The 12,056-nt window shown below is 45.2% G+C and overlaps 1 protein-coding gene across 1 annotated transcript in view; it reads right to left on the bottom strand.

Moving 5' to 3' along the window:
* Positions 1 to 4,250: 4,250 nt before the first annotated feature.
* LOC123346297 overlaps positions 4,251 to 12,056 on the bottom strand; it is a 40,604-nt gene continuing 32,798 nt past the window's right edge. The window contains exons 4-7 of the mRNA XM_044983632.1: positions 10,380 to 10,694; positions 9,361 to 9,471; positions 7,604 to 7,661; positions 4,251 to 6,176 (exon numbers count right to left, since the gene is read on the bottom strand). Coding sequence (XP_044839567.1) covers positions 6,173 to 6,176; positions 7,604 to 7,661; positions 9,361 to 9,471; positions 10,380 to 10,694 — 488 coding nt within the window. The 3' untranslated portion in view covers positions 4,251 to 6,172. The remainder of the gene's footprint in view (positions 6,177 to 7,603; positions 7,662 to 9,360; positions 9,472 to 10,379; positions 10,695 to 12,056) is intronic.

Below are 12,056 nucleotides of genomic sequence, written 5' to 3'. Positions count from 1 at the left end.
GCGAGGATGTGAAGAGTTGCTGCACGTGGGGCTGAAAATTCCACAAGTGGTCTCTGTATTCTGTCAGATGGTTTGCTGGACCCACAAGTAGAGCCGGCTCCAGCCGGTTTGGTTACGCAGCAAGAGCCTGAGACACTGAGGTATCAGCACACCCGGTGCTCATTGCTGACCTGACTCACTCTCCTGTCTCCATCCCTGACTATATGGCTTATTACGGCTCCTAGCTTGCAGAAATGATGCTTGCATTGGGCAGAGTTCTTCAGCCCATGTGGAATGTGGCCATGGCCTTAGCTCATCCCTTTTCTCCATGACTAAGCCTCCTATCATCTCTGCCTAGACAGAGCTGTGGAACGCTGGCAGAGCGTCGTGCAGTTCTCCTCTCTGGACTCAAGTGACAGAGCACATGGGTGTGCTACATGACAGCCACCATTTTGCCAGGTATGTTCAACCTAGCACTCTGAATTTAGCCTTTGTCTTTTCTATCCTGCCCTAAACATCCCTGCTCAGCTTATGCTGCGGGGCATTCAATCAATATTTCAAAGGTATCAGTATGGTCAGAAAGTGAAACTACATTCACTGGTTGTTGTTTCCTAAGTCTGCTAGGTGTACTAGACTTTGCTATTGTCAGCTCTGCAGAGCCGGTACTGCTGCAGGAGATCAAACCGTGCTCTGTTCCACTTGGTGCAATTCCTGGCTGAGAGCCAATTCCCATCTCATTATGTATGAAGTAGGATTACTCTAGACTGCAAGCTGAGCTAGCAGTGGTGACAGAAAGGAAAATCTTGGTTTGCTTGGAGCTAGTCTAGGTTGGAAATATGGAATTTATGATACAAGATTCAAACAAGATAAGTTATGCTATCTACCTACCTTTCTTTCATTCTAGCTATGTAAAAGTAGAAGTGTGACTGTACAAAGAAGGGGGGTGAATTCTGTTAGAATATAGATATTCAGGCCTGTCTGCAAAAGCCTATACTTTAAGAATTTAGGTGTATTCTTATCACTTAGCTAGTTATAGAGATATAAAAGAAAGACTAAAAAGTCACTGTCTGTCTGTGTAATGGACTTCTCTTACTGTGACAGTCTGAGGCCCTGTTTAGTCATATTGAAATAGGGCAATCTGGGGCTGTTAGGAAGGTGACCCAATCTATCACTTCCAGAGAAAGGGAAGAGCCTAGAAGATGTAAAAGGAAACTTAGTTTAATAGCATCCTGTCTGGTAAGAACTCACTTATCAATAGACACAGCTGGAAAACCCTTATGTCTGTATAGATGTAGTTGTGAAATCCTCACTTCTGTATTGTTTTGTATGTTTATTTGCATGGTCTCTGTCTGGTTCTATAATTGTTTCTGTCTGCTGTATAATTAATTTTGTTGGGTGTAAACCAATTAAGGTGGTGGGATATAATTGGTTAAATAACCATGTTACAATATGTTAGGATTGGTTAGTTAAGTTTCAGTAAAATGATTGGTTAAGGCATAGTTAAGCAGAACTCAAGCTTTACTATATAGTCTGCAGTCAATCAGGAAGTGGGTGGAAAATGGGAATAGGGATTGGGGATGGGGGAATTGGGATCATGTTTTGCTAAAGGGGGAAATGGGAACAGGGGATGGGAACAAAAATAGTGACACAGGCAAGGCTCTGTGGTGTCAGAGCTGGTAAGGGGGACACTAAGGAAGGAAACTGGAATCATGCATGCTGGAAGTTCACCCCAATAAACATCTAATTGTTTGCACCTTTGGACCTCGGGTATTCTTGCTCTTTGTTCATGTGAGAAGGACCAGGGAAGTGAGAGAGTGAAGGAATAAGCCCCCTAACCAATTATTTCGGGTGATCCAAGCTGGTACAGCTAGGAATAATGGGATGAAGCTGAGCAAAGGGAAAACATTCCTTACAATAAGGTCTAATAGTCTCCTGAGTTGGAGAAATCAATGTCTGGAGTAATTTAAAGCTAGACTGGACAGAGGCTGGAGAGCAACCCAGAACTGCCTAGAGAAGCAGCACTTAGACAGGATGGTCCTCGTGATCTTTGCAGTTCTATACAGACTGAGCTGTCATTTTCACAGATGCTTTTCACACCACAGCTGCCTTTGAAGCCCCAGCAGCTTTGCGATTCACAGCGATAGGTATACGGTGAGCTAGGCTACATTTGAGAAGGTGGTTTGGCAGCTTTCCATGTACCTGCCCCAAAAGACTCCTGACCCCTATTAAAAACAATGTTTAAACCATTTTAAAACAATTTTTAGTCTTCTTTGCAACTATAATAATTAAGACAGAAATCAAAACGGTGACTTCAAAATCCTGTCTGGTTAAAACCTTCTGTTCAGTTAGCAGACAGACAGAATCCAGAGACTAAAAACATTGAGAAATAATTTCCCACTTGCCAGTGAATTGATTTAATGTTTATGTGAAAATCTTTCATATCATTGAGTAGATTGGGTGCTAAAATGACACCACAGCCAGCAATTCTCATTTTAGCAGAAGACATTGATCCATTGCATTATAAAACAAAGCACCTTGCATTTGTGTTTTGATTAATGTTATCTACAGGATTGATTAGAGGGGCACAGAGCCAAGTAGTTTAGTTCAAAACTTTCTATACTTTGGAAGTTGCACATTATGGCCTTGGTCCTACAAGCGTCTGATCATCCCCAGGGGAGTTGAGGGTGTTGGACATCATACAGGGGAGACCTATTAGCAGATATCCTTTGATTATTGCCCTTGTTTCTGGTTTGAATAGCAAGCTCCGAGGAGCTAAAATATATTCCATTGTCTGTCTCCTACTGTAGGTGTCTTGCATAGCTATAGCTGCATATAGGTGGACTGCCAGCCCCATCTCTCTTCCTTGATATGGGCACCTCCTAGCAGGGCTCAGCATGAGTGCTAGGTTCCTTTCTCAGCCATGCCCCCCTCCACCACGCTCAGCCCCACTCCCACCCTGGCAGAAATCCAGGGGGAGGGGCACATGACCCCACATGACACTCCCCCCCACACACATATCACCTCAGCTCCCTGCTATGTGAGATACAGGTGAAGGGAAATCAAGACTCCTTCATGAACAATCATGGTCTAGCAGCCTGTCCCTTCCTCGCCCACAGCCGCAGGTACCTGCTTGGCTGTAGGTGCCCACAGCCCTCTCCGGCCTGGGCCGTGCCCGCAGCGGGGAGGCAATGGGAGCTGTGAGGAGAGTGGGGGCAAGTTGGTGCTGGCTTGGAGCGGGTGTGGATGGTGCAGGGGGAGTAGAAAAGGGGCCAGAGGCAATACATGGGGTGGTCACGTGCCTCCCCCAACCTTTAAATTGTCGTCCCCCCTGAAGAGTTATAGGTCATTTCTGGCTCGGAGTGCATCAGATTCAACATGCTCATCTCTCAGGTCCCAGTCCTGCACTGTGATCTCATTGTGTCCATGTGGAGCCCATTGACAGCAGCTGGGCTTCGCACAGGCGCTGCAGTCTGCCTACATGGGTCACAGTGCAGGATTGAGGCTTCCTTTGGTGCAGCTCCCCTGCACCTCAGGAAAAACTAATAAAGTTGTGCAGGTACGTGAGCACCCAGCAGAGGCAACACGCTAACACCCAGGCAGGAATCCGAGCCCTGATCTCACGCAGTGTTAACCTCTGCGTTGGACATAAAGAACACACTGTCATGGCTTTAGTAAATACGTAACTGTCAGGATGGGAACATTTGAGACCTAACCCACCAGCCAAGGTGCCCTTTCCAGCCATAGGAAAGTTCAAAACCTTATGGAAAAAAAATAATATTCTTATCACTGATACTGCAAAATTAATTCAAACGGATTTCTTACAGAAATAAACCACAAGTAATTAGTGTTACCATGAAATAAAAAAATGTCAAGAAAGAAAATGCTATCCACAGCCAGAGACAATGCCAGAGCTAATTCTGGAACACAAGCTCCCGTGGCAACCTGAGTGAAAAAAAGAATAACTTTGGTTCACATTTGAAAAATGTCACTAATGGAAATTCCATTAGAAAAATGGACTAGAAACTAGACCAGCACTAGAAACTAAAATAGACCAACTGAAAGATTCAAAAAGAGCCGACTGGAATTGTCATTACGGGTTTGATGCTCCAGAATCTGAAAGGACAGTGTTAGACTTTGCTTTGCATTACCTTTGGCTCTATACACACGACATTCTTTGTACATAAAATACACTATAATTGATTAAATGCCTTTGGCCTTAATTAACAGAGAATGAATCAGCATAGTAATGATAAGAAAATCCACCTCTTTAATTAACAGATTCCTGAGATTATCCCAATGGATACCTGGTCATGGGATCGCCAGCTGTTTGCATAGGTTTAGATGGAATTTTGTATCTGCAGCTTCCTGCCCTGAAGAAGCTAGATCCTGGGCCTAATAACTGGTTTAAAACTCAGCCAGAGGAGGTGTGACAGGGTGCTATTAATAACACCCTGGTCACTGAGTTTGCTGCAGCACTGGCAAGAGTGCAGGATTAATTGAAGCCAATTAGACACTTTCTGTTGGGGGATTATGAGCCCCTGGGTGCTATTCACTGAGCTAACGAGGTAATTGGGAGGCTGTAAGTGGGAGGAACAGGAAGCAAGGGGAGCTCAGAGGATGAGCCTGGGCTGAGGAGTGAAGGTGGCATGGAAGCCTCCTCTTGGTATAACCCCGCACTGAAATCCTCACAGCGTGTAAAAGGAAAGAATAAATACACCCCTGGTGAAAGGGTAATGGCCAGGCATGTGTTTGTGACTGTGAGACGACACAAACTGGCCTGGAGGTCATGGTACACTGGGCAGCGACAGAGGCACCCAGTTACAGGACGAATAGTCTCACAAATCCTCCCACCTCCAGGTTCTAACACACCCATGTGCAGGCCCTTGTGTCGCTGGTGGGTAACTGGAGTGTCACAGGAATATAGGCTCAGCTCAGTGGCCCATCAAGGCTAGTGTTTTACATCTTATAGCAACTAATAGTGAATGCTTCAGAGGAAGACAAACCAGCATCTCCCAAACATGCACTAGTTATCTAGGACAAGGTTCCCTGATATCCTAGGCAGCTTTACGTCTGCTTGTTTAAGCCTGGTGGGTACTACAATTCCCAGCAACCACTAGTACAATTTTCAATTAAGCTTATTTAAACAAGGGTTTCAAAGGTCCTGGCCTTTCCATAGAGAGTGTTTGGAAAAAAATACTAAAATCTGGCCCTGTGGGAATCTCCCACAGCTTTTCAGCCAGAGGGAGGAAGGCAGGTATCTCTGTGTTTTTCAACATAGCAAGACGTTTGGATAAAATCCATGGCCAAGATGTTTTTTCAATGGATGCCTAAAGTTAGTGTCCTAAATTGATATTTTAATTACCTGATTAAAAGCCTTGACACACACCACACTTTCATTATTTAGGGTGAAATAATCCAGGTAACTGTCAGCCCACAAAACAAGATTCTCCACGTTCTTTCTATATTTTTTATCATATGTCAGAAGAAAATCAGAGCAATTAACTTCTGCAATCTAATTGTGAAGTTGGGGCCCCATTCACATTCATTTTCTCTTCAGTGTGTCCATTCAGCAGACGACTCTTGCAAGTAATTGAAGTTGGTGCTGAGTCAGGGGATGTTTCCCAGTTCCACAGTCCCCTCACAACACAGTATTTGGTTGGTGAATTAGATCGGCACTTGCACCACAATGTCTTTGTGATCGTGCACTGCACGTCTGTCCTGATGGCAGCAGGTTAATAATGCTACATAATGCAGGGGATAAAATGCTCCATACGTGTAGCTGCTGTATTAGCCCATCCTAAAGGGCTGGCTATTAAGGTAGGAAACAAAGCTTTGATTCCATCAAAAGTGGGGAAAATAAGGCCTTAAAGCATCAGTGTTTCAGGGAGGGAAAGAACTTTGCTCAAATTATCAGGCCACATTTTCCACTGAGTTACACCAGTGAAACTGAGAGGAGAATGTAGCCCCCAGTCTGCAAAACGGGGGATGTCTGACAAAAAAAAGTCTTTAAAATGCTAGTTGTGTCACACTGTTTGATTGCTTAGCGTGTATGTACTGAATCTCTGAGTTTCTGTCTCTACTGCTTTGCTTAAATTCAGTTGCATTGGTGCAGGCTGGATCATCGTTTTCATTCAGGAGCCATTTTTTTTTCACCTGTCACACTTCTTGGTTAGGTGCATTTTCTTCTACTTTTTCATCTGTAAAAATCGAGGGGAAACTCTTGTGAGAACATCATTGATTCAATTCCCTCTTTACAAAAGAAATGTCTGAAGCCAGGTTAGTGGCAGCTGGGTGACGGCGAGCTTGCTCCTGCTCTATCTCACACCAGTGTAAATAAGAATCCCTGACACCAGGGTAAAATGGGTTTCAATTAGATCAGAACCAGGCCCGTGTGTATCTGGTTGGATACAGTACAGGCAAAGCACAGACTGTGGTGTGCCAGCTTCCCCTGTATGGCCCTGCCAAGGTACCTCAGCTCTGAGCTAGTGGAACTGTCTCTAGGGGCGAGGAGGATTCTGTCACCGTGGTTCCATAGGGGCTAGTATACGCTACAAAGGCTTTGCCAATACCATATAACTGCACTGGCAAAGCCCCTGATGGAGACCCAGCATGGTCCGACAAGAGGCATTCTCTGCCATTATAGTTCATAGATTCCTACATTCCAGGGCCAGAAGGGACCACTGTGAGCATCTAGTCTGGCCTCCTATGTGACACAGGCCATTAAACTTGCCCCAATTAATTCCTTTTGAACTAGAGCATATCTTTAAAAAAAAAATCCAACTGTGATTTGAAAATGGCTATTGATGGAGAATCCACCATAGTGCTTGTTCCAATGGTTAGTTACTTTCACTGTTAAAAATATACATCTTATTCCAGTCTGAATAGTTAAACCATCTCTCCGAACAACATAAACCATCCAGGCAAAAGTGCCCCTTTGCCAGAATAAGCTGCAGCTACACAGCTGTTTTGCCGGAATAGGTATGATTATTTTTTCTCACACCACAAATGACATAGCTATGCTGGCCAAACTTTACAGGGCAGACCTGGCCTCTGCCTGTAGCCTGTCGGTTCAAACTGCCAGTGATGAGTTGCAATGGGAGAGCTGGGTGGGTTGCCAGGACTGGAAGTGAACAGGACATTGCAGATGATTATAGGGGGGCAGAGGCTGAGTTTCGGTAGGTTTAACATGCACGGCTAGAGCTGTGTGGTGGTTTTAATGAGTGGTTGGGGGAGGGTGGCAGCACTGAAATAGGAGGTGTGGGGTCCATCAGCTGAGCTGTATGGTGTCCCAGGACTGGCAGTGGGTGCTTCAGATCAGGAGTTAGGTACTTTTCACAGCTGTGTGCTCCTGGAACATATTTGCTTGGATTGCTGCAGGTCAGAACTGAGGTGTGTTTGGCAGAGCTGCAGGGGAACAGCACGTATAGCCAATCCATGCAACGCACGACACTGGGTTCTTATCAGCTTTTCATTGTGAAGGGCACTAAAATGTAACAAAGCAATCACATCACATAGATATTGGGCTAAATTCAACCCTGGCACAATGCCACTAATTTCAGCTGAATTACACACTGGATGAACTTGACCCATGATTAGATAAAATATGAACAATGGAAAGGCTTACGTTGTCTCAAAATTGGAAGGAGGGTCCTTAATAGGTCTGAAAATTCCCTCTGGCTTTGCTAGGAAAATGAAGGGGGAAAGGGATTGGTATTAGAAAATGTACGAAACCATTAGATGATTTAAATTCAGGAACTATACTGCATCACTGAAAACAGATTTTAGCAGTGCTGCCTTAACCGTGTTGACCAAGACAATGAATGAGAGGCAACATCCCATTGTGAGCACAGACACAGGAAAGGACTATGTTTTGATTTTGACTGGGGCCAGTCACGTGTTTCGGTGCAGCCCTCTGCATGCTTCCCTGGTTATTTGTATACCAGGGGCAGTGTTGTCTTGTGTGTGTTTGAAATTCTTTCTCTGGACTGGATTTGGCACTGCTACCCAATGCTTTACTTTAAATGCCATCTGAAATTTAGCAAGAGATTAACTCTTTGCCTGGCTTAAAACTAATGGCAAAGGGAAACATTTTCAAATATGCCTATGTTACTTAGGAGCCCTGGTCCCAATGACTTTCAGTGGGACTCAAAAGCATCTCCTTGGGACACTTTTAAACAATATTTCTCTGTTAATGGAGGGGCTGGACTTTACTGGGGGCAGAATTGGACCATTGGAGCTGGGAGTTACACCTCTCCAACACCATTATTTCACATGGTAGGACACATTCTATGGATATGACTGAAAAACACAGGTTACTTTAGTGCAGGAAAAAGATACCCTTGATTGCCTGGAGGACAAGCAGGAACACTCTACTTTCCTGCTATCTCTATTACAATTTCTCATTCTCTTTACAGGGTGCAAGGTAAGGTCCATTGGGTGTTACAGGTTTGCATTTGTTCATTTGTATGGAATCAGTCTCCACCAAGGATCATGCAAACTTCCTATTACGTTCTTGGGTGTAGCATGAAGTGCGAGGTTTCAGTCATGAGGACATATGGGCTGGAATGGACTCTACCCGGTTTGTAGCATGGAGGGGTTCAAGTGCCCACAAATACTGGCTAAATCAAGCCTGTAAACTTAAGAGGAGATTAAGCTTTTGTCTACACTCCTAACTCAGATTAAAATAGCGGTGAAGATGCAGCAACTCTGCCTTTAATTTGGGATAGCAGCTAGAGTGCAGGCCTAAAGGGATATGTCTACACTGCAGCTGGGCGCAAGCCTCCCAACCTGGGTAGGCAGACTTGTGCTAGTAAGAGCAGTGTGGACATTGTGGCTCGGGCTCTCGAGCCCACCTGACGCCTGGGTGTGAGCTTGGGTGACCAGCCTGATTCTTGCTGGAGCTACAACCGCCACATGGTTATTTTCAGCATGATCGCTTGAGCCCAGCTAGTGTGAGTCTGTCTGCCCAGGCTGGAAGGCTCACATCCAGTTGCTGTGTAGACATACCCCAGGGGAGCCTGGGGTTGAATTTGAGCTGCTAATCCAAGTTGACATGTTTTCACTGCTATTTTAACCTGATGAAAGACATTTCTTTTGCAGTGTAGACATATCCTTAAGCAGCAGCATTCCTCCCTCTTCTAAACTCATGGGATTGGTCTGCACTGGACATTTTAATCTCAAACCTTTTTGTTACCAATTAACATGTGGTAGCTAACACATTTACAAAGGCTGGCATGGACACTCCCCACATGTTTGTTCCAGGCTACCTCCATTAAGTGTGGATTAGCTGAGTTTGTGATACTAGCTCCTAGCAAGTGACTTTTTGAAACTCAGTAGATGCAGATCGAACAGGCTTCGACTTTAATGTGTGTCAAACTGTACCTCGCTGGCAGCACTTGTAGTATAGAACAGCTGCAAAACAGCAGAGAACCAGAATGATGGGCACTAGAATGATGGGAACGTGCTCTTTCATAGTCTTCGGAATTTCTGGATCTGGAAAATAAACCAGGTGTGTTAATAAGAACTCAAAAACATTATGGTGATAACCAAAGCCGTAGCTTGTTTAAAGCAGTAATTTACAGCCAGAGGACTTGCGGGTCATATGATACGTTCGGCAGATGTTGATGGTAACTTTTGTGATCTTGCTTTCAGCTTACTTGGAGGAAAATTTTGAAATATGCCTAAGTGATTTAGGAGCCTCAGTTGACTTCCAGTAAAACATAAGCAGCTACAGGCTAGATCCACAAAGAGACTTAGGCACCTTGGTACCCAGTGCAATCCACAGCCCTCAGTTAGGCACCCAACTCCATATGCAATGCTTGAGGTCAGTTAGGAGCCTAAAAAAGGGATCTGCAAAAGCCAGCATGCTGAGCGAGGAGCTGCCTAAGCTACCCAATGGGAAATACCTTGGCACCAATCTTCATGCAAGGTGACCAGATGTCCTGATTTTATAGGGACAGTCCCGATATTTGGGGCTTATTTTTATATGGACTCCTATTACCCCCAACCCACTGTCCCGATTTTTCACACTTGCTATCTGGTCATCCTATCTGCATATGAGATTCACAGCCATGAACCCTCTCATGGCATCGATGCCTAAGCTCTTTCTTGTACAAAATACACTGCCCACACTGCTTTGTGCTCTAAAAAAACCTAGCATATGAAGCAGACGCATGTGAGATATTATTCAAAAATCTCTGCTTTACCTGCATACAGCTATTTCTGGAACAATATGTTGGTGGTGCTCAATAATAATGGCATTAGAACTAGTACTCTGAGAACTGCCAGTTAACCTCCAGCTGGGGAGCAAGAATTCTGCACATGACACCTGCTAACATTACATCATCAGGAGATGATTGATTTCTGGCTGAAACTCAAAGTATTTCTGCTATATCTTATACCTGGGGTTGAAGTGAAATGAGGATAATCAGTGACTGCTTTGTGGGTACTAAGGCACTTGGTTTTGTTTCTCTTGGTGTGCACATCATACAGCACAGTGCAGCAATACTTGGAGGCAGTTAAGATGGGTGTCTCATGGAGAGTGCTAGTAAGGCTGGTTAAGCCACCTTCTACTTCCTCAGAAACCAGGCTTGCACTGCCCGTCAGGTTAGTCCCGTGATCATCGAACCAATGGAGCTGCCTTTGTGGATGCCCTGTAGGTGACAGGCAGGCGAGCTTTCTTCCATTCCAGGTGAGGCTAGGCTCAATTTCAGGAGCTGAAAGAAACACTGTGTTGATTATAGCTTGTGCAATATTCATGGCTTTTTGAGGGCCTGATCCTGCACCTCTGAAATCATTGGACACAGGATTGGGTCCACAACAACTGAATGATTTCTGCTATTTGCAAGCATTTACAGTCATCTGAATGTTGCTTTCCCCAACGATTTCCTCAATGGGTGACTAGGGGTCCTAATTAACAGCTAACCTATGGGTCAAATTCAGCTTTGGCGTGTGTGGGTAACTCCACTGAAATTCAGTCGAGGATGAATTGGCCCTAGAACTGGGTAACAACAGTCCTGGCTGGATTTCTGTGGGGATGGAGCTAAAGGATCTGGTGCTAGGGTGGGTTATAATTGCAGCTTATACCATACGTGGAAGTACAGCTGGGGGAAAAGGGAAAGTGACAATAAAAGAAAAGTGGATTGTGGAATCACTAAAGATTCTGGAGATGGCAGGGAGTTTATAAACACAAATGGTTTTTGCCAGGGTGGTTTGGGAGTCTGTTTACAGCTGATTTCTCTAAATGTTTTATATTGCGGGTGAACGTGTAATGCAGAAGGCTTCACAGCAGTGACTTCAGTCACACACAGTGCAGCCATGTGCTCTACAGGCTTCCCTCCCGCAGCAATTCAACAGCCCTTGGTCCTTTTCTCAGCTCCCTGTGTCTGGTCCAGTGCTGACCTGTGTGACTCCTGCTGTTCTAGCCATGGCTGTCACAACCCCAGCTTTCCTACAGCCCAGACAATTGCTGCCCCTTGGGGAACTTTATATCCTGGCCCCCCTCACTCTGCTCCCTTATTCCACAGGCCCCATCCTCAGGAGCGAGGGGCTTGCTGATCAATACGGTAGGTGCCCTTTGAAGGCCATTGCAGGGAAACTCAGTCAACGCTAGCTCCAGGCCAGTCTTGGTTAACAAACTCTTACTTTTAAATGGCAGGTAAACCCAGGTATTAACTCATTTAGTGTGGGTCTAAAGGTGCCACTTTCCCCTCTCGCTTACCAGAAAGTCTCATTACAGATCCCAGGTCAGACTTCCTCCACAGCTCTACCAATGCATCACAACCCTCTCTGGCAGCATTTATCTATTCCTGTGCTGCTATACATGGGCTAAATAATGGCTTTGCCCAGGGCAAAAAGCAGCATGTAGCCGCACTGACCCAGGAGCAGACTTGGAACTCAGAGACTCACAATCTGGTCCCCAGTTTCCTAAGGGCTCAAGGGAGAGGGAAGAGAGGGGCGATTAATCTATGTCAGGTCTCTACTTGGCAAAGGTTACTTCCCCTTGCATGCAGGAGGCAGCTGCGTTGGCTGATATGTTGGGGGGAAGGGCAGAACCAAGCTTCCCTGCAATGCTCACC

The sequence above is a fragment of the Mauremys mutica genome, chromosome 12, assembly GCF_020497125.1.
Source record: "Mauremys mutica isolate MM-2020 ecotype Southern chromosome 12, ASM2049712v1, whole genome shotgun sequence".
In the NCBI taxonomy this organism is placed as follows: domain Eukaryota; kingdom Metazoa; phylum Chordata; order Testudines; family Geoemydidae; genus Mauremys; species Mauremys mutica.
Note: the sequence above shows the minus strand (reverse complement) of the source record. Positions and strands in the feature narration are given on the sequence as shown.